This window comes from Lissotriton vulgaris, chromosome 2_1 (assembly GCF_964263255.1).
Source record: "Lissotriton vulgaris chromosome 2_1, aLisVul1.2, whole genome shotgun sequence".
Taxonomy (NCBI): domain Eukaryota; kingdom Metazoa; phylum Chordata; class Amphibia; order Caudata; family Salamandridae; genus Lissotriton; species Lissotriton vulgaris.
In genome coordinates this window covers 838,631,005-838,656,466 of record NC_141687.1, presented here as the reverse complement: position 1 = coordinate 838,656,466, position 25,462 = coordinate 838,631,005, and the positions used below count along the sequence as shown (strand labels likewise).

The window sequence follows — 25,462 nt, the reverse complement described above, 5'->3', positions numbered from 1 at the left end:
TAAGTCCAAGTCCTGTAAATCCTAGGCAGCGGGATTCCTGAGCACTGGTTAGAGGCCCAGCCCCTTTTCTCCACCACTCTGCAAACACGTCTACTGGTTAAACAAGTATTTGCAATGCAATAGGACTCCCATGTGCGAGAGTTAGAGCTATTGGCGTTGTAAATGTAAACTCTTTTTAGTAATGTTTTTTGGAGTGGAGTGGATGTATGTTGTGTGTAGTGGAATTATGTGGTATGTTCAGTGAAATTATGTGGCTAGAAAGTATGAGGTATTTAGAATATAGGAATTCTGTAGAATGGGATTGTGTGTTATGAAGAGTAATTATGTGGTATGGTAGTCTGTGTTGTGGAGTGGAAAACTCTGGTTTAGTCTTCCTCGTTTCCATAGAAGCCAAACTGTAAACTCAAAAACACACAAAAAAAGAAGCAACCACAGAGGAGCACTTCTGGACCTAGTCAGAGGTATGAGACGGGCCACTAGAATTATGCGACTGTTCGGCCACGCCGAATTTCTCATAATTATAACTTTTCCGCATTTGCCACATAATCCATCACCTCCGAATGCAGATTTAAACAAAAAACATGTTTCTAGCTGAAACGGCTCAAATAATACCAAAAATACAGCTATCTGTGTTACAGCGTGGTGAAAGGCCCTTTGCAAAGCTGGACTGGTCACATGTTACTTATTGCTAAAAGTGCATAGACCTCTTTTGCCTCTTTCTGCATTTCTCTTGCTTCTTTCTGCACTTCTCTTGCTTTTTTATGCACTTCTATTGCCTCTTTCTGCACCTTTCTTGCCTCTTTCTGTACCTTTCTTCCTTTCTTGACTCTTCCTACACCTCTCTTGCTTCTTTCTGTGCTTCTTTTGCTTCTTTCTGTATCTTTCTTGCCTCTTTCTACAGCTCTTTTGCTTCTTTCCACGCCTTTTTTCCTCTCTTGCTTCTTTCTGCACCTCGCTTGCCTCTTTCTACACCCCTCTTCCCTCTTTCTGCACCCCTCTTGCCTCTTTCTGCTCCTCTTTTGGTTCTTTCTGTACTTCTCTTGCCTCTTTTTGCACCCCTCTTGCCTCTTTTTGCACCCCTCTTGCCTCTTTCTGCACCCCTCTTGCCTCTTTCTGCACCCCTCTTCCCTCTTTCTGCACCTCTCTTCCCTCTTTCTGCACCCTTCTTGCCTCTTTCTGCACCCATCTTGCCTCTTTCTGCACCCCTCTTTTGGTTCTTTCTGTACTTCTCTTGCCTCTTTTTGCACCCCTCTTGCCTCTTTCTGCACCCCGCTTGCCTCTTTCTGCACACGTCTTCTCTTTTTGCACCCCTCTTGCCTCTTTTTGCATCTCTCTTGCCTCTTTCTGCAACTCTGCTTTTTTCGGCACAATTCTTACTCTTTTTGCACATTTCTTACTGTTTCTGCCTCTCTTGTTTTTTTCTGCACTACTCTTGCATCTTTCTCTACTTCTCTTGCCTCTTTCTGTACTACTCTTGCCTCTTTCTGTACTCAAATGGGAAGTGCAAGCTGTTAGGTTAAAGGTCTGCGTGCTCGGGGGCGTGGCCGGACGAGCAGCGAGATGGCTGCTTAACCACCGAGCTCCGCCGGCTGCAAGAGAAATCCTTTCATATTCCTGGCTGTTCTTAATCGTATACACCCTGTACCGGTACATAACGGCAGCGGATGACCTGAGGCACAATCGACCGAAGAGCCGGCGCCCTGGGTCAACTAGAACCTCTTGGGAAGGACCCGGACACTTGGTCCGACTGGAGCTCGCGGTGGGATCCGGCGGCGCTGTAGGCCTGCACGGGCGCGGAGTGCTAATTGATAGCGCGGCCCCACAGGCCTGATCGAGGGAGAAGCGGTGCATCGTGTGGCGGCCCTAGACAAAATCGTGTGGAGGTGGGGTAAGGCTCTGGATAAGCAGAGGATAATTTGCATGAAATAAACCTTCATGAGAGCCCACTGAACCTCCAAACTGCCACGGAATTAGTTTTAAGAAGCGGCGGCGTGAGCTGCCGCCATTTTGGATTGGGCTGCGTCATCGCGATTGGCGCCTAATGCAGGACTGGACCTATGGGTTCCGAGCTTTGAGCAGGAATATCGGAATACCCGCTGACCCACTGCCACACTAAGGTAACGACTAACTGGCGATTCGGCCACATATTGCGGAGCATCTTCGCTTGTTGCGCTGCGCACGTGGCAGATGTGGGTGCTGGCTACTGTGACGAGCCGGAGGGGCGAGGTGGCTTTCAAAACTGCTGCAGGAATGTACTGCTTCGATCTTGTTCTTGTTTGCCTATTCTCAGTGCCAGTTATGCCCGTCTGATCTCATGCATTTTAAGTGCGCTGGACCTTGAGAGGCATGTTTGCTGGGGACATTGACTTTTGGGGCTCGGGGCCCTGGTGGTATTTGACATTTGCTGGCCCTGTCTTTCCTGATGGGCCTATCCTATCGCTGCGGTGCTGTTCGGGCAGAGCCCCTTGTCTGACTATACTTAGGGCTTGGGTGACCGCCAACAGGAGTAGAGAGGCATTGCCTGATTATCTCAATCTCCTGCGACTTGCACTGCCCCGCATCGAGCTACCTGTGAAGTGAGTTAATCTTGGGTATAGCTAACTAGAACGCACTATACTGCAGGAAACGCTGACTTCTCTTCCAGGGGATCCTCATCAATAGTCATAAGCATTAGAATATTCCCGCCCATGCGCGGGTCCCCAGAAACACTATATTATATGTGCCCCACATATATATACATATATATATATATATATAAACATATATATATATAAACATATATATTAAAAAAATGCAATAGCAGCCAAATAACATCAGAGCTGAAATATGCTGTGAAGAATTTCCACCATACATGAATAATAAGCATTAGAAACATGAGAAACAACACCAAAGATTGTTTAGAAACTGTTTTAATGCTCAGAAAGCAGTAGAAATTCTCATAACTCACTGGAAGCATAGAAAGCTCCCAGGCTGCATTGCAAACACACAGTCTAAAAAGACTGAAAAGCTAACCTGTAGCTGCATAGCAATAAACTGACACCGTGCCTTTAAGGCACCCCTGACCCCCTGTATCCCATCATGCCTCAGGGGTGACAGTTAGGTCAGTTGTTCTTCTTTCCGGCTCCTTCAGGAAGGATCATGGTTACACAGCTCCACTAATTTCTGTTTTCTGACAGAAGATTACTTCACTTTGAACAACTTTTTCACTTACTTTGACATTTTTCATCTAGTCAAGTAAGGAACTGCCTTTTTAAGTGAGTTTACTGGGCATTTTCAGTTGAAAATGACTTCACTTTTTGATAAGTGTCCTTGTGGTAACAAGAAAGCAAAATCAGACAACCACGATGTTTGTATCCTTTGTCTGCCTGAAGAACATGATCCAGGCACCTGTCCTCACTGCGAGCACCTGTCAGGAAGAACTCTCAAAGACAGGGAGAGAATTCGCATCTATGGCCTGGCTCATAGGTCATCCAGAGGAAGGTCTCCAGGGAAGAAGGGGTTCCAAGAAGACTAAAACATCTTCAAAAGACAGGTCTTCCATCCCTTCAGCCTCAGCGTCAGGCTTGGCCAGAGGAAAGAACCACTGGTGGATCGTTTGGATTCAAAAAGGCCGTTGACGGCGGGCTCGCCGTCGAAAAGATGAACAGGTACGTCGACGAAGTCGAAGGATCCAATTCCATCGTCGAGATCCCTTCCGCCGTCGTCAACGAGCGACGATCGGCGTCGAGAGATGTGACTCTGCCGCCGTCAACCGGGCGACGGTCGGCATCGAGATCAAACGCCCTTCCGCCGTCGTCAACCAGGGGACGATCGGCGTCGAAGGGGGTCATTCCTCCGCCGTCAGCCAGGGGTCACACTTCTCGACCGGCGTCGAGAAGTGTGACCCCTCCGCCGTCGTTCAAGAAGCGGCGTTCGGCGTCGAGGACCAAGACCCCTCCGCCATCAACAGTAACTCGTCGATCGGTGTCGAGGACGCAGTCTCCGTCAGTGTCTCGTCGACGCTCGGCATCGAGGGTGTCGAATACCCCTCCGCCTTCGTCGCACAGGCACTCGACGTCGAGACAGATAACTCCGTCGACGGCCGGTCATCACCGTTCGACGTCGAGACAGAGCTCCGTCGACGACTGGACATCCTCGTTCGACGTCGAGAGAGAGGGCTCCGTCGACGGCCGGGCATCGCCGTTTGACGTCGAGACGGAGAACTCAGTCGACGGCCGGTCATCGCCGTTCGACATCGAGACAGAGGACTCCGTTGACGGCTGGTCATCGCCGCTCGGCGTCGAGAGACCATAGATCCTCACATCGATCGCTGTCGAGGCATTCGAAGTCGAGATTGTTTGACCCGCCGACCCCCCAAAGGCGTTCGGCGGCGAGAGAAGAACGCTCGACGTCGAGGCATTCAGAAAGAAACTCTGTGATCATGGTAACGGAGTCAGCTTCTGGTCATTCCACTTCACGGCCGTCTGGCTCCTCAACTGCATCTTCAAGGTCCAGAAGTCCTGTGCGCAGATCTCCTGTGCGTCGGCCAGATCCTTCGGCTGAGCAAGTCAGACTGTCACCTAGATGGTACAAGTCTTTGGACCATTGGCGAGATTCTGGGGCTGCCAAACGTATGCAAAAATATGTCAGCCCACAACACAGGTCTCCTCTTCAGAGTCTGGTAGAGGAGATGGACAAGCATAGTCCTCCCAGGCGCAAATCACCTGTGAGAACACCAACCAGATCTCCCAGAAGATCCCGATCTCCCAGAAGAGAAAAGCCGGTCAGGCCTCGTTCAGAAGATCGGGTCAGATCTCGCTCTCCTAGAAGGGATGAGCGTTCAAAAAGATCACGGGAGAGGAGGCACAGTGCTCACCGTAGGCGTCGACGAACTCCGTCTACTTCATCTACCTCTTCTACCAGGTCTTCCAAGAGGGATTACTCCCCTACGTTGACGGACAGTCCTACGTCCAGATCCTCCCAAGTGGATGACATTGGCACTTATCTGGATGTCCTGCAAAGAGGAGCTCAGAAGCTGAGCATTGAAATGTCTGTCCCTCAGGTTACAACGACAGTAATTTTTGAGACTTTACTCAAAAAAGCTATCTCTCGTCCACTGCTGCCTTTAGTCCCGGGGATTATGGATCCTGTCAAAGAGGTTTTCCTAACTCCAGCGGCTATCCGAGCGGTGCCAGCCCACATTCAGAAGAAATACAAACCGGCCTCTTCTGACCCCGTTTTTGTAAAATCTGACCCTCCAGCAGACTCTGTAATTGTGGCAGCGGCGAGGAAGACGCACGCAGTTGCCAGTTCCTCTTCAGTCCCAAGGAAAAAAGAAGACACTGCTCTGCCTCCCCATCAACAGAGAGAAGATCAATGTCAAGAATACCTGTTTGCTCACAGTCACGATCGACATCAAGACCTCTGCAGCATTCAGCAATGTCAAAGGAGAAATTGCCGTCAAGGCGTTCTGCCTCATCGGCGAAGACAGTCGACGCTGAAACTGCTTACTCTGGCATCAAGAACTAAAGCCCAAAGATCGTCACCGGAGATGGCCCCAAGTAATTTGATGTCTAGACTTCGGTCGGCAACAAGAACGTGTCTGCCGCTTCACTGGCTGACATTGACAACTTCGAGATCTAAACCAACGTCCGAGCCAGACGTTCAACATCGAGAGCCTCGCTGCCAAACAAGCATGGGCGGTCAATGTCAAAAACTCCACCGACGTTAGGCATAGAATTTTAGTGTCAGGGCCCTCGCTGCCATCAAGGCACAGACGGTTGACAGTTTTGCCAATGTCGAGACTGAGGCGCTCAGCGTCTAGAAGGATGTTGTTGAGACGTATGACTTTGCACGTGTCTCCACTGGCAAAAAGGCAGCAGGCTTTTGGTTAACCCGCACCGAAGTCGTGACAAACACAGAGATGAGCTTCGAGGTCTGACAGTCGACATCTAGAAGCATATCATCCTATCCAGAACTCAGAATTGTGAAGATTACTCCAGAGGGATCCCCTAGTCTAGAACAATTGACGCCATCAGTTAATCTTTAACCGTGGTGGCTACAGAGTGTGAAATAATGAAGAGTTCCAGGGCAAAGTCCAGGTTTGGACTTCTCAAACCTATTCACCTTCCGGAATCTCCGCTGATGCTCCTCCTTCTGCGACAACTGCCACGAAATCTCCGCAAAGACCTTCAAGAAGGCACATTCTCCTTCAACAAGAAGGTCTCGGTCTAGGACAACTCACAGATGATCACCTTCCAGATCCCATAACTCCTTCTCGTCCAGATCTTGGAGCCACAGAAACAGGTCTCCTTCCCGATCTACAGATACATCCAGATAGTCTGTTAGACTAATCACCTACACTGACTGTGATCACCTCCAGTTAGGGTTTCACCAGTGGACGATATTGTCACATTCAATGAGGTCTTATGTAGAGGTGCAGCTAAGCTTAACATTGAGATGCCTGCTCCAACCACCTCGGCAACAGTAATCTTTGAGACACTGTATCACAGGTCGTCTTCCAGCTCACTGCTTTCTCTGGTACTTGGTCTGCTTGAACCAGCTCTTCAGAATTTGCTTGCACCAGCATCGATAGGGCCTGCACCATTGTGTATTGAAAAGAAGTGTAAAGCACCTGACCAGGATCCCCTCTTTCTGAGGGCTGATCCACCGCCAGACTGTCATAGTGGCAGCGGCTAGGAAGACTCACCCAGGGGCGGTGCCCTCTATTGAACCACCCGATAAGGACAGTAAGCAGATGGACTCCCTAGGGAAAACGATGTGCAACACCTCTGCTTCCTATCTGAAAGTCGCTAGTGCCTCAGCCCTTTTAGAAAGATATGATAGGACACAATTTGACTCCCTGTCTAGGTTCAAACAAAAACTGCCTAAGGAAGATCGGCAAGATTTCCAGTAGGGTGGATTAGTGCGGAATCAGGTGATCAACATGGCAGCTGATACTTCGTACCTAGCAGCCCACCGATACTCCCAGTGCAGGGGATCTGCGCTAGGCGCTCCTCCTGGCTCGGCTTTCTGGACTGAAACCAGAGGCAAAGCACAGATTTCTGAATCTGCTCTTCAATGGAACCTACTCGGCACCCATGCCGATGATGAAATGACAAGGATGAAATCTGAGCTCGCCACCCTGAAAGCAGTGAGTCTAGAGAAGCGCAAGGAGTTTAGGAGCAGATACCGCCCCTACGACTGTTGCCAGTATCAGCAGAGGGTCCAAACCCCTCACTAGGCTTCCATCAACATCACCAGTCCAGGTCCCACTACCATCAGCGTCAGCCAGGACGTGGACAGGGAGGTTCCAAATCACCAGCTTCCTCTCTTAAGCAACCAACAAAACAATGAGCGTTTGCTTCCCCCATCTCTGTTCCCCACTCCGGTGGGGGGTCGGGGGGAGTATCACAGCACACTTAGACGAGTGGCACAAAATCACAAAAGACCAGTGGGTGCTCTATATTGTGCAGTGGTTACTCAATCAGATTCAAGTCCCCGCCTTCGACAGTCCCACCTCGAAGAACCTCTATCCAACAACAAGACCTACTTCGGGCAGAAGTACCTATTCTGCTGCAAAAAGTAGCCATCAAAAAGGTTTCCTTGTCTCAACCACAGCAGGGAATTTACTCCTGCTACTTCTTGGTGTTAAAGTAGGGTCCAACCCGGGAGTGCAGACCCATACTCGACGTAAGACTCTTAAACAAGTTAATCCACAACAAGAGGTTCGGTATGCTGGCACTGAACCAAATTTTCCACCAGCTCCACCAAGGGGACTGGATGTGCTCCATCGACCTGCAGGTCACATATTTTCATGTATCATTTTCCTGAAAACATCAGAAATTCCTACAGTTCCAGGTGGCTTCAGAGCACTTCCAGTACAAAGTCCTCTCTTTCGGGCTCATGTTAGTGCCCCGCATGTTCTCAAAATGCACAGCGGTGGTAGCCACCTTCCTGCTGAAATAGAAGATCTTCGTATACTCATACCTGGAAGACTGGTTGCTCAAGAGCTCATCATCTCCTCTACTGCAGGAGCACCTTCAATCCTGTATTTGAGTTGTAAGCTGTCTGGGCATTCAAGTCAACTACAGAAAGTGTATCCTCAACCCAACCCAAAGGATTCACTACCTGGGTGCAACTCTGAATACCGCAGATTCAAGATGGTTTCCTTCGGAGTAGAGGTTATCGTCGATCAGAAACAAGTGTCGCACTCTTCAATGCACACTTCACTCCATGGCCAGACTAGTATCCTCTCTCCTGGGATCCATGGCGTCCTGCATCTTCATTGTTCCCAATGCCAGGTAGCAAATATGACCTCTCCAGCAGGCATTAGAGGATCAGTGGTTACAGAGCTCGGACCACTAGGAGGACACAGTGACTCTGCCTCAGATGGCCAGTGAATCCCTAAAATGTGGGATGGAATGTCCTCATTTGTTAAGCGGAGTCCCTTTCCATCAGGACCTTCCCAGCCAGACTCTCTTCACTGACTCATACCTCCTTGGGATGGGGAGCCCACATGAGCCCTCTTAAAGTTTAGGGGATGTGGTTAGAAGGGGATAAGGGTTATCACATCAATATGTTAGAACTAAGAGCTGTACATATAGCACTAAAGTCATTCTTCCCTTCCATCCAGACACCCTCCCTGATAGTCCTGACAGACAATACCACAACCATGTATTGCCTGAACAAACAGGGAGGAGCCTGGTCAAGACCCCGATCACAAGAGGCCCAAGCCATATGGAAATGGCTACTGGAGAAAAAGTAGACCATATCTGCGATCCATCTTCCAGGCCCCCTCAATGTTCATGCAGACGCCTTAAGTCGCATTTTCATCGAAGCTCACGAACGAGAAAGTCGCACAGGACAGTTTCCAATGATGGGGACTTCCAGACATCGATCTGTCCGCGGACCCAACAAGCGCAAAATGATGTGTTTTCGTATCCAGGTATCCCCAATCCGGCTTCAGAGGGTATGTACTTTTGATCAACTGATCCGAGACATTACTCTACGCCTTTCCTCCAATTCCGCTCAGTCCTCTGGTACATGCACTTCCTTCAGAAAGGAGTATCGTCCTCGTGGGGCTGACTATTATTCTTCCCAGTACCTTTTTCCCCCCCACATCCATCAAAACTAGGAGGAGAAATTACACAGATTGGGTCCACGTTGCCCCCTTCGCTTCTGTATAGTTAGGACTAAAGAATGTGGTATTGATGAACATCTATTCAATTGTTTCACTGGTGCAAATAAGAAAAGGCGGTCTAGAAGTGAACTCTATTCCATCACATTAAGCTACAGTATTCTCTGGCCAAAAAAAGACCCACTTCAAGATCAGAGGGCGCATTCCACCAGAGCAAATGCTGTGACTGCTCTCTAGCCTGAGCTGTTCCTTTTGTGGATATCTGCCAAGCCACTACATAGGCTTTAGTCCACACTTTTATCAGCCACTACTGTATCGATTTTCATATCTGCAGGGAATGCCCATTCAGTAGTATAGTGCTTCCTGCTGCAAGTCGGGTCTTCAGACCCCACTTCTTTTAGATGGAGACTTCTTTGGCTCGGTTTCCAATAATAAAGTGTCTGTAGATACAAGTATTGTTTAAAAAATGTGTTGCTTACCTCAATAAAGCTTTATCTTTTAGATACTTTGTCTCCAATTCCTCACTGCGTGCCCACCACTCCGTTGTGCAGTACATTTTTGGGACTTCATACAATTCTTGGATGTGTTCTCTGCCAGTTCTCATCTGTTTTGTCACTCCTGTTTCAACATCTAAGGATATGGGGAAAAACACGAAAACTAATGTCAGAGCGGAGGGGTGGTACCTATATGCACCTAAGTGTCACCAGGTCCTAGGTAGGATGGAGTCCGATGGCGCCACCAGGAAAAGGGTATCATTTGTTAAAGTTTCTGGATCCACTCTGGTGCCTGGAAGGATTTTAAAGGCCATAAATCTTCAGGTAGATAGATTATTCTCCAAAAAGTGTGCTTCTGAAGGTTAAGTAAAAGTATTTGTCTGCCCTTAGGGGTCTTACAAATCAAAATAACCAACTCCACTGGAGCATTCACTTGAATGAGTACCAAGAGTGCTGAAGTACTTTGGCTTCTACCTGAGGTTTTTGCTTTTCACAAAAAATCCAGCGAATGTGGTCCAATTCCGGATTTGAGTATGCTCAACAAGTACATCAAAAGGCTAGGCTTCTGGATGGTCAAGCTGATCAATATCCTACTGTTAGATTTGGAGGTCTCTAGTTGGCACAGGTAGGTACTTGTGACAAGTAGGGACCCTCTCCTCTAGTCAGGACAAGGGGGATTACACTCCTAAAATAACCCCTTCTCACCCTCTAGGCTGCGTGGCGCGTCCCTTGCTCACTTTGCCACTGGATTCAAGCAAGCCGGGCTAAAGACGGCTGGAATGCCAGAAACCGGTCCTCGGAAGCTTGTTTCCGGTCCAGCAAAGACATGGCTTGGCAGTTCGGGCTGGACTGTCCCCATGAGGCACAGGGTCAGACTGATTTGCATATAGCCATGTCTGAACTGGGGTGGCAGAGTGGGCTAAAGAACGGTGATGGATTAAACCCAGATCTTTTGACTGGGTGTGAGTGTTGGATTGACTCAGATGCTCCGTCCATCACCTCCCCCTTTTGTACCGCTTGGCACGAGCAGTCAAGGCTTATTTCAGAGGCGTTGTAAGTTAAGCAGATGTGACCACATACAGTAACCCAGTGACAACACTAGAAATGGACACCACACAGGTTTTATATAAAAGCAAAAAATAAGTAGACTTTATATAGAGTTACCACAAGACCATAAACAACAAAAATACTCACTATGATTACTTTAACATGGTAGATTTAAGCTTAGTTCAGTTCAGTTCTTAGATGCGACACTCTGCGTCAATGTACCTTAAGTTGCGTTGCGCTTCCACGACAAGCAATGTCGCAGTGATGGGAAATGCGGCAAAGTCAGGTGCAAAGAAATAAAGACGTGAAGATCTTCCGGATACGGCACCCTTCTCGGGGATACGAGAAACTCTTGGTTCGATGCGTGGACTGCAGCGGCGACAACCTTACGATGCAACGGCAACAGCTCCAGTGGCGATGCTCTTCTCCACGATGCGTGAAACTTCCGCTCGATGCGACAACTACAGAGGCGACATCCAAGATGCGACGGCGGCGCGCTTCTCGGGGATGCGAGGTGATCTTGTTCGATGCGGTGCAATGCGACAGTTCCAGCGGTGACACCCTCCTTCTTCGGAGTTGCAACGGCAGGCACAGCAACGGCGACACGCTCCAACCTCGTTGAGAGATTCTTCTCCTGATGCGGTGCAGTGTGACAACCACAGCGGCGACACCCTCCTTCTTCGGAGTTGCGGCGGCAGAAGCAGAGACGGCGACACGCTTCCTCCGTTGCGGTACGGTTCTCTCCGATTTGGTGCAGTGCGACAGTTCCAGCGGCGACACCTTCCTTTCTCCAGAGTTGCGACGGCAGACACATCGACGGTGACACCCTTCTTCTCTTTGAGTCGCGCTTCCAGCTCCTTGCGACACGCAGTTCCTCAGAAGGCCCAAAACAGCAGCAGGCACTTCCAAAAGAACTCTGGGGAGCTGTGGGGTGAAGTCTGTTGTCCCTGAGACTTCCGCAGGAGGCAAGCTCTTTTCCAAGACCTTGGAGATCGTTCACAAGTTGGAAGCAAAGTACACAAAGTTCCTTTCTCCTTCCTTTGGCAGTATGGCAACCACTGCAGGTCAATCCCCCAAGCAGTACTTCAGCTTGGGAATAGTCTCTCCTCAGTTTCTTTAGGTTCCTCTCCTCAGTAAAGGCTTCTTCTTGTAGTCCAAAGTGATCTAATTTCATGGGATCAGGGTCCCAATATTTATACCCAGAAATCCTTAGTTCTCTGATGGGAGAGGGGCCTTTGCCCAGTCCAAACCAGTTCTGAAGCACTCTGTTTACCAGACTTCTCCTTTCCTTTCACAGTGCAGGGCAGAAGCATCAGACGCCCCACAGGAGGTGGAGCCAGCATTGTGGAAGGCAAGTACAGTCCTGGAGCACTTTGTTTACAAGACTCCTTCTCTTCTTTCAGTGTGCAGGGAAGAGACATCAGCCGCCCCAAAGGGGTTGGAACCAGCATTATGGAAGGCAGGCACAGCCCTATTCAAGGTTCAGGTGTGACTCCTCCCTCCCATCTAGATGCAGATCTCTCTATTCACCACTGGGTGACTCAACCTGTCTCCTGGAATTCCCCAGCCCTGTCACTCTCAAAACCAGGCATAGGAATACAAAACCTAGCAGAGGCAAGTTTGAACGGTTAGACAAGCAAATACCTACTTTCTAAAAGTGGTATTTGCAAACACAGAATATTAAAATTAACTTTACTAAAAGATGTGTTTTATTATTCTGAGTTCAAGCATACTAAACTCGAATTTCTACCATGTTCTCTGAGACAGTTAGGATTATAAAGTGTAATAACTCTTAACAGCCCATTCTGGCCTATGGAGAACAGGTAGCCTTGCAATAGTGAAAAACGAAAATGGCTGTAATTCACTATTAGGACATGCCACACACATCAGGGCTTGTCCTACCATATACTTACAATGCACCCTGTCCTTGGGCCTACCATAGGGGTGACTGATATAAAGAAAAGGGAAGGTTTAGGGACTGGGAAGTGGGTGCACTTGCCCAGTCAGCATGACAGTACCAGACTGCATGCAGGCTCTCAATGGCAGACCTTAGACACATTTTACAAGGCTGCTTCTGTGTGTGGCACAACCAGTGCTGCAGGCCCACCAGCAGCATTTGGATTACACGCCCTGGCACACTCAGTGCACTAGACTAGGATCTGACAGGTAAACCAAAATAGCCAAACATGGGATCACTAATTCATACATCAATTGACAATAGGGAGCACTTGAACTGTGGCACTGAATAGCAGTGGCACAGTGCCCAAAGCATCTAATACCAGCAAAAACACATGAAGCCACAGCAAAAATGGAAGGGAGACCCACGCCAATGGAGCACGGTCTAACACCTACAATCTTTAAATTGTGGAGATTTCCTGGCATGAGTCGATCACGACTCATGTTTTTATATACCAGTACATCTTTGCCACTGAAACTACCCCCATTTCGTGATTGATTCCCAGCATTATAAATTCAGAGCCTTTCCCTCTGGTCTCACGCCGACTACTTGAGTCTTCAAGAAGTGTCTGACTCCAGTGACAGCCCATCTTTGATGTCATGGTAGGAACATTGTCCCATACCTAGAAAACTGGCTTATCAGGTTGCCCTTAGTACTGTAGGTGGTAGATAATGTTCAGACATTGATACGTCCAAAGGAATACTACAGACTCTCAGTGAACATGGAAAAATGTTTCTGGTCCCCAGACAACAAGTGCAGCTCCTAGGGTAAATGGTGTGCCCAGACATTCTAAAGGGTCTGTTATCGCAACAATTGTGCATAGTGCTCGGACAGCCAGGTAGTTTGTCACCATCCACAAGCACAAACTCTTTCTTGGCATGATGATCTGCATTCTGTTCGCCCCATGGTATTGTATAAACTGTGGTCCCTGCAGGAACAGCTAGATCTCTAGTGGCATTAAATGGCCTAGTAATGAGATGATCCCATTAGTGTGACCTATACAATCAAACATTTCATTGTTTGCTGGACGTTAAGAAGTCACATTTACACAAGTCATGCCCTGCAAGTTCAGATAGCTTGCTGAAAACGGAGTGCTCAATGTCAAGTCCTCTGGCAAGTGAGTTCTGGACTATACATATTGCAAATTTGTTCACAAAAAGTGCTGGAGTTCAGGTTGGTACTGCTCGCCCTGAAGGTCTTTCCACCATGAATTAAAAAGTACATAAAAAGAACAGTCAACATGACAGCCTTGCATTAGATACTCCAATACGGAGGCCCAAAGTCACAGATCCTGATCAAAGAACCTCAGGCCTATGCAAAATCTGAGCAGATTCCCTAAGCTTCCAAGACACCAGCTGACATGAGAGGGAGTTAAACCCCAGTCACTCCCATCTTTACCTATTTGCAATGCCACAGATTGCGAAATGATCATTCTTCAACAGAAGTGCTGATGGTCAGGGACTTAGGGAGAATTTATTTTGATCCCGATATACATTTTTGCATGTGCCTTTTTTTCACTTCACATCACCTTGAAAGTCCGTGCAAGCTTTGGAAAAGCCAACTCAACTCATGCCAGTAGACACAGATTGCCGAAATAATTCTATTTCCTGGGCCTTCAGGATATGTTGGCAGACAGGCCAATCAAATTCAGTCAGGACTTCTACCTTCTCATCAAGAACAGAGACCAGGTGCTGAACCACAAACCTGCCTGCTGTACTTGTCTACCTGGCTGCTTCAGACTACAGTTTGGTTTCTTAAGCCATTCCACAAGACTGTCACATAATCCTGTATGCTACCAGAATTACCTTCATTACCAAAGCTTATGCCTTAAAATGTCTATTATTGAGAATTGAAAAAAACTCCTCCCCCCCACCCCAATGCTATTACATGAGTGCCTGCTTTGTGTCTTACATCTGTTCAAGTCTAGACTGACATATTCTTCCGTGAGACCTGTACTGGCATCTGTCTCCAGATACCTTCAGTCTCCAGGCACACCTGCGATAGTTGTTATAGCATTTATGAAGGGACTGGTCAAGATGTGTTCCCTCTGCGCAACCTCCCACGTGGTAGCAAAACACTGCCTCAGGAGCTCTCATGACTACACTCTTTGAACGATCCATAAAGCTCCAGTTTTAGGCACCTTTAACCAAGTTTGAAAGAACAAGATTACCTTTACTTCCAATCCACATTTTATCCCAAAGATGCCCTTGGCGTTCCATTTCAAAGAAAAGATTCACCTACGGGCTGCTTAAAGTCTTAAATAGCTAGAACAAAAGATATAATTCAGATTGGTACAGCTATTTGTTTTCTTTGACCCACTCCAGCAAAGGTTGCCCCATAGCTAACGCGGGTTTGTGACCGGATCTGCACGGACCCTGTCACAAACCCGCGTAACCGTGCCGGGAGACCGTCATCCCTGATTGGGGAGACTAATATGTCCATGGGGCTGCTGTCTGGATTTTTGACACAGTCCAAGAGCACACCTCGCATTAATTATTGAGGCGTACCACACACGTTGTGAGCTGCATGCTGCATAGAACTATCTCTATTCACACTGCAGAGACAAGTATCAAGTTTATTAACGGTGGCAGGTCGCTTTTCACTTCATTCCGAACCGGGCACATTGAGCAGTCCTACCAAGCATATTATTTGAGTGCTCGTCATTATTTGTGGACCCGTCTTTTTTGCTTCCGTGTCACTGTTATCTAGGAATCGGGCCTTTTTGACACAATTGCAAGAAAATATAAAGAGATCTTTCGTTATCTGGAACTGCGCCTGCTCCAAACTACGCCTATCCTCTTAACTTCATTTTTGTTCATAGCCTAATACCAACAATACAGATCTAGCCCTGACGAAGTTACAACAAGTAACGAAACGCGTTGACTGTGTATGTCCTTTTTGGTAAAATTACCTAAATAAAGAAAAGAAAACTCAAGATCACAAGTACCTGCGTAATTCCTTTGAATGCGCCTTCCATTCCGTTTCTAAACCTGTGTGTTGTATCTGTGCCCAGGGACAACGGGCACAGAAAGTGTGCTGCACCACCATTACTTTTGTCTGGACTAGTGTTTTGGTTTTGCTGAACCTCTGTCGTGTTGTCCTGTTGCTTTTGTTAACACAAGGAATAGAGGGCAACCCTGGCCTTCATGGCTAATGTGCCAATAGACACTAAATATGCAGCAGCAACATGGGCATCTCCACACACCTTCATTCAGCATTACTGCATGGATATACAGATGACAAAGGAAGCTAAGGTGGGACAAAAGGCACTTCAACACATGTTCACAAGGTCTTCCTGATCTTACCACAACCACCCCAAGGAGAGGGATATCGCTACATAATATACTGCACAGCATTTGATTCCAGAAAAGGAAGCTTCGGGGGAGGAGGTTGTGATGTTACACTCTCCTAATAATGTATTCTGTGGTAAATAGTTGGGTGCAGGTGCTTTCAGTCGGGTATGGTGGGAGATGTCTGTTGAATTTTGCCTAGGATTTTTACATGCACACAGACTTAAAGACTTACACACACACACACACACACACACTCTCCTCTGTTTTGAAGTTCTCAAAAAATGTTGATTATTTTACAAAATATTTAGTTTTAAGAACCGCTAACAATCCACACTGTTCTCCCTTTTACCTGCCCCGTAAGCCCCCCTTATGCCCTGCTTCTCATATAATGTATTTTAACAAAATATGCCTGCGTGATTGTTGGAATATCTAAAGTTCACCACACCCAAACCATAAAAACCAAGCTACGGCCCTGTTGACTACCTACATTTATATGACTATAAGTACCCTGCTATTCAAAAAAATGATTACTGATGGCCCACAGCCTGACAATGAGAAATAATGTATGCATGTGTATCTTTGAAAGATACTAAAGCTAGAGGTCTGTAGATACATGTAAGTAATCCTTTCTTTTATGGTAACCTTCATCTTGGCTGGACAAGTTTAGTCTAAAGTTTCAGATTCAAAATAAACCTATTAAACATGACTGTTATGTGTTTCTCTTTCAGCTGCACAGGTAATCGTGCTCAGAAAGGAGAGACTGATGGCAAGAAGGGAACCAGGGCTCGGAAACCAGAAGTGGCCCTTTCAATTAACGTGGGAGTGTTTCGATAGCATTGAGCCTTGTGCCAGCCAAGCCAACACATGCTGGCTGGACGAGAGAGGGAGTTTCTCTTGTGGATCCAAAACGAGAGGGGTTTTGCTTTGAATTCAGCTAATACCCCCAAACCCTGCCTACCTCGACACCTGGAGAATGTGGCAACAGCACTAAATAACCCTCTGAAGGGCTTCAAGGCAGATATCAACGCAGGCACTTTATCTGTGAGCTTATGAACTCGACCTCACAGATGTCCTCTGCATTTATTTTTGTAAAATGTAACATTTTGTTGTTTTTTAATACTAATTATCATGATGCATTGATGCAATCCAGTGGGGTTTGTGGGAACAGAGAGATGGATAATCGGCCAAACATGAAATCTGGAGCAACATATTGAATTTCTGCATACAGTCTGTCTTTCAATCTTATGTCATCAAGTAGCACTGCCTTTTGCTCCCTCCACTGTACCTGGCCATCAAAAGGATCACCATTCATGGTAGGAAAACGTGAGATAGACGTTTTGCATTGGTTATTTTTGAGGTTCTGTAGTGGTCAGTGCAAGGAGCTTTTATTCTCTTGGCCCTTCTGAGCAATTCACTATGCACAGCAGACTTGTGTATGATTCATCTATGCCCCTGCCTGGATTTTCTCCTTTCTGCTAACAGGATTTAGAAGGCGGGGTTTTAGATGTATTCAGAACATAAAACAGCCTGTAGCGTATACAAAACACACATTCACATAATTTCCTATTTATTTTTTTCAGAACTATACCTTTATTCCGGTGAACATGAGGAATTGCATCTGTGAACGTGCAAGATTCCTTGCCTAATGGGCCCCCTGAATTTAGATGAAAGTCCATTTGCATAAGTAAATGTGGTGGTAGACACTTTGTACATTTAGAAATGCCACCATCTTGTTCCTGGTGTGTTTTGCCCTCTTTAGAGTAGTACATTTAGGATTACTCTTGGTGGAGCCCATTTGCACTCATAAGCTTGAGAAGTGTTCTCTTTCACAACTGTAACCAGTTGTCATGTCCAAGTAGCCGCTTGTTATACCTGTAAATGTATGAGGAATGTTCTGTTCACATCTATACATAAAGGCCTCTAAAACACTTGCAGGCATAGAAGTTCCACTACCCCCATTAACTTTAGGGTGAACGATACCTTCATGTATATTCAGCACTCTTTTGCAAACCCATAAATCTGTGCTGGCACAACAGATTACCATGGTGCTCTTCAAATTTCTGCTTTTCAAATCTCTGCTTTTCACTGTGTGCCTCTGGGAAAGACTCTACAGTTAACCTCAATATCTTCAAAAAAGGACTCTGCACATTCCTCTTTTGCTGATAAGAAACCTACTGTCCCATTTAGAAGTTTCAGTTGTTCTCTCCATATCTCAGAAGAAGTGTTCTTCAGTACAGTTAATGCCTCCTGGAAACTGTTCTTTATTCATGTGGTGTGTCCTTTGATGAGACCTCAATTTCCTTGTATTTCAACGGTTTTTCTTCATTTCCTCCTGTGTATTTGTTGGCATCCAGTTTCCTGCAAAGAGAATTTTTACTCCCTTAATTGTGTATAGAAAGTCTCCTTAGGGGCTTGTTCCTCATGGGACAAGAATAACCATATTCTTTGCACCTCATAGGAAGATATTCTCAGTTCTCATCCTGTGTCCTCGAAAGGACTCTTCAGCTCCCTACTTGGTTCTTGTGAGGGATTCCTTTGCTACCTCTTTCTTTCAGGATGGTTTCTTTAAATCCCTTGGAAGGGTATTTCACCTCCCTTTGTTTCTCCGAACACCACTGACTTCTTTGAGTGCCTTAGTCAACCTAAAATGGTTTTTGCATATTTTTCAAGTGTCAAATCAATACTGTTCAGATCTGCTTTGTATAAAACACTGCACTGTAAAATTTAAATTAATCCTAATGGTTGATGGGCGTGTGGGCTCAAAGTTGCCACGGACCTTGGTGCTGTGCTGTGCTTCCAATAAAGATTCCTTTGGTCAATGTCTGTGGTACGTGTCTTTTTGCGGAAGGCGAATGGTGGAATTAGAGTTCTCTGTTTGAGTAGGATGTCATGCATGGTATAGCGGCTGCAGTGCCACTGGCATGACATCAATAAAGTTTGGGATATTGTTGTGTAGGATACAAGACATCCTTTGCTAAAAACCCATCAAGTCCTTTTGTTTTACAGGTTTAAAGTAATCGTAAATCTGATAGACTACTAGCCGCAGATTCCTTAACGTAGAATTATCCCCAAGCGTGAGACTGGATCCGAAATTTTTTTACCTAGCATCTCTGCGCGCGAAGGGTCGGCATCACGCGACGTAACGCGTACGTGACGTCAGTGAGGTTACATAAGTCCCACCCTGGAGTGCCTACGTCAGTTTTTTCCTTTTCCAAGTGCAACAGGCCTGTTTAGGCCTTTCCCTTTGCTATTGCGTGTGTTTGTGGGAACAGTATGAGGATGCCTTCGGGCTTTAAGACATGCTCGTCTTGTGGACGCCTGATGGCGACGGACCCTCACCTCATTTGCATGTGGTGCTCGGGGGAAGATCACAGCTCCACTGATTGAGAGGCGTGCCAACGGTTGAAGCCGAAGTCTCGGCGGGAGCGCCAGATGAAACTTCTCTCTGCTTGCCTGTCCAGATCGGCTTCGTCACCTCCATCAGCTTCTGCGGAGGGTCTTCGAAGCAGCCGTCATCGTTGTCGTCCTCATCCCTCTCCTATGCCGCAAGAGCGTCGCTCTCCTGTCTGTAAGTGTCACAGTTTGTCCCCTAGGGCTGGTTTCCGGCTTGTTGGGGGCGTGGGGTCTCCGCGGGTGATGTGGCCCCGTATCGTCCCCCTATCCACCGTTTCCCGGTGAGGAGGCATCGATAGCCCAGATTGAGACATACACTGCAGCTTCGCAAGCCTCGCTGGCTTCTCCTCCTCCTCCTTCCCCTCCTGGGATGTCGGCAGGTCCCATGCGTTGTGCGGGGCCCTACGCGGCGTCAGCTCTGGCCCTGGCGCCGACTGGCTCGGCTCCAGGCTTGAATGATGTGGTGCCGTTGGGGTGCGGCCCTCCGGGGACCCTCCTTCAGACCACGGCGCCTCTGCTTCGCTGCAAACATTTGCGGGGGTCCCTGTGGTGTTGCGGGAAGTCGCCGGGGCTCGGGTTGCATCCCCGAGCCCCTCTCGGCCCTATGGACAGGCGGCGATCTTGTCTGAGGCCGAGGTGATGCCGCTATGGCGCCGGCTGCTGCTGGCCCTGGCAGCGCCACAGGGTTCGGCGGACCCCACCCTCGTCCCATCATGGGTCGAGGCTGTCAGGGGACCCCTCGTCCCTCTCCGGGCTCCTCTCATCCCTTCACGCAGGCGGCTGCCTCGTCAGAGGTCGAGTCGGCGCTGTTCCGGTGCCATCCCTTAGCCACATCGGCTCCGACCCAGCTCCAGTCTTTTGCACTGTGTGGTGTGGAGGAGTCCTGTCCGGCGTCTTCTTTGGTGCTGGACGAGGATGACGTCCTGCCTCAGGTTGCGGACTCTACGGCGCCGGACTGGCGTCGGGGTGCGGGCTCGTCTTCGGAGACCCCCTCTTCCCCGGAGGTTGGGCGCCTGCTGGTGTCGTCCTCGCCGGAGACGGGCCGCTGTGTTGTGGCTTTTTTCCCGACATCATCAAAGGACGGCTCCCCGCCATTGCCGCGGCCGCGGTTTTTGCCGGAGGAGCCACAGGTCCCCCACTCCTCGGCCCCTCTTTCTCCTTTCCGGACCTGGCCCTTCCCCACTCTGATTGGCTTAGGAGACAGCTGCCTTAGTTTGCAGCCGTCGCCTACGGAGGAGCTACTTTCTCCACTGCAGGGCTCTAAGGCGGCGGGTGCGGCCTTCGCTCACGCTGTGTCCACGGCTGTGGGTATTTTGCTTATGGGTGATCCGGCTGCACATTTCCCAGCGGATCATCTCCTGAAAGTTCTCCACCAGGGCTCTGGTAGGAGGGAACTACTACTTCCCTTTGAGGGTTCGCTCCATTCTTCTTTGACGGGAACTTGGGAGCGCCCCGCCATGGGAGATCCGATGCCCCAACATCTTCTGCACCGACACCTTCCAGGGCCACGTGACCTGGTATGTCTTTCTTTCCCTCCATCCCTCTGCCTCAAGTCCCCTTTTGCAGACTGCCTTTCCATCCCTGCCGCCGCTGTTGTCTCCACCATCACGGGAGGCCCGCTGGCTGGACTCTTGGGGGCGCAATATGTTCACTTCGACCAGTGCGGCCCTGCTGGCCCTTACCACTTTGTGTGTTGGCTAGGGCTACCTCTTGCTTGTGGAACTCAGCGTTGTCCCTTGGATCTGCCGCTTCTCAGGGGGATGCTGGAGTTGATTTAGGGCACCATGCGTTGGATGGCCGGGAGCTGGCAGCATTTATTCTTCGCTCCGCTCTGGACATCTGAGGTGCTTGGTCGTGCCATGGCTTCTTCGGTTGCCCTTCGACGCCATGCTTTGGGACAGTGTGTTCCCAGAAAATGTGCGGGAACGGCTGGTAGATCTTCCCTTCGATGGCACTCTTTTGTTTCATGCCCCGGCACACTCGGCGGGGCTTCTGCCTTCTCCTCCTCCTCCCCTCCCCCCCTCAGTGATCTGTGAGTTGATCTCGTTCTTGGGTGCTGTGTGATCTGTGTGCCTCCTGCGCATTCAAGTCCTCTTGTTGAGACTGTGGTTCTGTTGGCTGCTGGCCAGCTCTTCTCACTGCATGTTTTTTGGTTTGGGTTATCTACACCAGGTTGGCCTGAGATTCGGCCTTCAATTTTTCTGTTGGCTGCTTGACAAGCCTTCTGTGGGGTTTTTACCTGCGGCTCTTTCTGTTGTCCTCTGCTGCGGAAGTTTCTTCCTAAGAGGGATTCCTTGTCTTGGGACTTAACATACCCCATTTGGGGTAGTGGTAGCTGTTATATAGCTTGTTCTATGCTGGGGAGTTGTGGTCGCCTTCGGGCCTCTGCTGTCCATGGCGTTTACGTACGTTGCAGGTGCAATTCCCTTATTGCTGGACTGGAATGCCTTGGTGGCGCCCTGGGGTGTCCTTCTCCGGGGTCGCCGCGCTGTCGCCTGGTCTGCCTGCTGTCTGCGGCCTGTCGTCGTGGCTCTGGTTCTACTTCTTTTTGGGTTGTGTGTGCGGTCCCCTCTCTGAGGGTGTCTGGGCCCTTCTTCATGTTCTCTGTCCTGGGGGCTGAGTTGGTTTTTGTGTTCCTCCCTCTTTCAGGCGCAGCCTGCTGGTTTTCCTGGGTCCCCCGGGGTACTCTTTCTGCTTCCGACTGCTTTACTGCTGTCGGCACCGTTCTGTCTGGTCTCGTGACTACTGGCTGTGGTGGGCTCAGCTGTCCTCTTTGCGGGATGTGTTCCCTGCAGGGGAGGCTGGCCTTTTTCCCTCGTCTCCTTGGAGCCTCTAGGTTGATCTTCTTCCTCTTCCTTGCCTTGGCCTTGGATGAAGGTTCTGTTGCCCTTGCCCTTGTTTCCTCTGTTGAGTTTGAGCGGGCTTCCTCTTCTTTCTTCTTCCTGCACCTCCCTTGGGGTCGGTGGTGTTCTGCTGGTAGGGTTCCTCTTGCCTGGGGGGAGAGGGCTCCTCGCCCTGTCCGTTGGATTAGTCCCCTGTGGGACCCTCTGTTATGTCCAGACTTGTGGGGTCCTCTTGCAGACACTCCTTCCCCGTGGGTATGGCTAGGGTATCTATTCTATGTTAAGGAATCTGCAGCTAGTTTTCTCTATCAGATGTACGAGTTACTTAACTTCAGTAACAATGTATCTGGTAGACACGATTATAGCTGCAGATTCCTTCACGGCCTGCCCTTTCCTCCCCGTTCTATGAGGACCTTTGGCTTGGTCTTCTGCACTCGCCTCCCGGTGGATGACTTTGTCTTCTGTGAGTGCATTCTTTCGCTCTTTTGACGGGATGATTCGTCTTGTTCCTTTCCTCCTCTTATAGCACATTGGAGGATAGGTTTATGGGTGCTCCTGTGCCCCTTCTCTCAGGTTGCTCCAGGATTGGGGCTTGCCTTCACTCTCTTCCCTTCCCTCCCTCTTCCTTTTGTTACTAGGGTTCTGGCCCCTCTACTATCCTCTGGGTGGGGTCATCTGGCTGTGCCTTTGCCCTTGTTCTCTTGGGGGGTTGCCGCACTCTGTGCTGGGGTTGCCTCAGGGGTTTGTCATTCCTGTTTGTCTTGGACTAGTTCCCCTTCGTTGTTCTCGGTTGGGGTTGTAGTCCTCTTACATGTTGTCATGTCATTTTACATACGTTCCTTGTCTCCAGGGGGGCTGTCTACATACTGGCAGGATGGCTGCTCAGGGCTGTTCTCTGTTCTATCTTCTTTTCCCTGCCTCGGGTACTGCAGTGTTGTCACTGCCCCTTATGGTGTTGTTCGTCACCATTCCTTTTTCCACTTTTTCTACTCTTTCGCACATTTCTCCCATACTCCCACCGTTTTGTCTGATGGCTCCGCGTTGTGGCGCGGGAAAGTTCTCCGAAGAAAACTGATGTAGGCGCGCAAGGGTGAGACTTATGTGACCTCACTGACATCACATACGCGGATTACGCCTGGGTGGAGTCGCGTGATGCCATACACCCGCGCGCAGGGATGCTGGGCAAAAAATTTCTGGATCAGTCTCACGCTTGGGGATAATTTTACATCTGAAAGAGACACGTTAGTGATAGATTCCTTACCTTAGAATATCCTCAGGCGTCAGACTGGATCCGGAAAGTTTTTCTGCTTAGCAGTACCTCTGAGCGCCAGTAGGTGGCGTCCTGCGTCTTTGCGTCCGTCACTGGCGTCGTAGGCGCCGCAATGACGTTACAGCGAGTACTTAGGCGCCACCCATGTGCACTGATGTCAGTTCTTTCTTTTTCCGCGCCGAAAGCGCAGATCCGGATTGAGGACATACCTCTGTCGTTTTGAGACTTTTTGTATCCTTCTCTTGTCTCCTGGTGCACGTAGGGATGCCTGGCTTTAAGTCTTGTGGGTCGTGCTGCCATAATATGTCGGTGGCGGACCCCCATGATGTCTACCTCTACTGCCTGGAGACCGACCAATACTCCCGGGACTGTCGAGCCCTGGCCCTGAAGGCCTTGCGGGAGCAGCACCAGAAGTTGGTGGAGGCCCGCCGTTCCGGGTCTAGAGGCCGTTCGCGTGACCGGAACAGTCGCTCCTGAGGCTCCAAGTCTTCACCTTCAGATTCCGGTAAGTGACGCCATAAAAAGAAGTCGCTCCTCGGATGCAGACGAGGGGGACAGGGGCTCCTCCAGAGCCTGGGAGTCCCGTGGCCTACCTGCCATACCCGGGTCCGTCAGCGTTTCCCGAACAGATGGAAGAGTTTCTTGCTGCCATGGACCGCCTTTTTAGTCCTCGGACTCCCCACGGCATGCCTGCGGTCCCGTGTCCAGATCCTGTTGGCCCGGCGGTACCGCCTCTGGCGCCGGCCTCGGAGACACTGGATCCAGCGCCAGAGGCTCCGGCACCACAAGGTGCAGCACCGCGGGCTCCGGCCTCGGCGCTGAATTGACTCCGGCCCCAGCGCCGCCCCTGGCTCCGCCACAGGTGCCGCACTGGGTGCATTTTATCCCGCTCCTGCCCCGGTTCCCGGACCATTTTGTTCTGGCCTACGATCCGCATTGGGAATAGGCTCTGGCTCGGCCCATGCCGGTGCCATTCCCGGCGCTGCTCCCGGCGCCGCTTGCCCCTTCTCTGACTCCGGCCCTGCCGCCACAGCCGGCTCCTAATACTCCGGAGCCGGATGAGGACTGGGACGGTTCCAAAGACCCGCTTGCACTGCAGTGTGACTCCGAGCAGGATTGGGTGGATGACCTTCAAGAGGTCGGCAAACTTGATGTGTCTTCTGACCCGGGGTTTGCCTCTCCTCTTCCTACTATGTAGGAGGGCGCTATACTATGGTGCTGTGTCGGGCTGCAGAGGCTCTCCATCTTGACCTCCCTACGGTGGCCCGTAAGACCAACCTCCTTACGGAGGTGCTCCAGACGGCGTCTACGTCGTCGGAACCGCTGCTCCCTTTTAATGAGGCCCTTACAGAGGTCCTCTTGGGCACTTGGTTGCAGCCGGCCTCGGGGGCGCCGGTAGATAAGAACGTTGCTAGGCATCATCGCCCGGCGCCTGGTGATCCTGCCTTCTTGACCAATCACCCCACACCTGAAAGTCTGGTCATTCAGGCCTTGACGTCGCAGAGTGCCTTTCCCACGGCTCCACCGGATAAGGACTCTAAGCGGCTGGACCAATATGGCAAGAGGTTGTTCTCCTCTGCTAGCTTGGGATTGCGGTCGGTTAACACCGCCTGCTTGTTGGGTCGTTACATGCTGTGTGGGATTCGGTAGCCGAGGTCTTGCCTCAGTGTTCTGAAGAGGTCCAGGCTGTCCGTTCCCGAGCGGTTGCGTAGGGCAAGGATGCGGCGCAGTTTGCCATCAGGTGTGGTGGACACCGCTGATTCGTTGGGCTGGGCGATTTCCACAACTGTGGTGCCATGCCTGGTTGCGGTCTACCTGGTTTTCACCCGATGTCCAGAGCTTGCTCATGGACATGCCCTTTGATGGCTCCCGCCTCTTTGACGACAAGGCGGACAATGCCTTGGAACGCTTTAAAGATTCGGGTTTCGTGCCTTTCGTGGCCAGGGTAAGAGCACCCAAGCACGTTCCACCACTAAGCCTGTGTAGAACCAGTTGCAGTGTGGCCGTGGCTTCCGCAGGGGCAGGATCTGGTAACCAACGAGCGGGT

General features: G+C 49.7%; 1 protein-coding gene across 7 annotated transcripts in view; it reads left to right on the top strand.

The window, feature by feature from the left end:
* Positions 1–18,728, top strand: part of USP40 (ubiquitin specific peptidase 40) — a 703,484-nt gene extending 684,756 nt beyond the window's left edge. For all 7 annotated transcript variants that reach the window (XM_086956273.1, XM_086956270.1, XM_086956267.1 and 4 more), the window contains one exon: positions 16,638–18,728. In XM_086956273.1, coding sequence (XP_086812399.1) covers positions 16,638–16,743 — 106 coding nt within the window. In that variant the 3' untranslated portion in view covers positions 16,744–18,728. The remainder of the gene's footprint in view (positions 1–16,637) is intronic.
* The last annotated feature ends 6,734 nt before the right edge of the window (positions 18,729–25,462 follow it).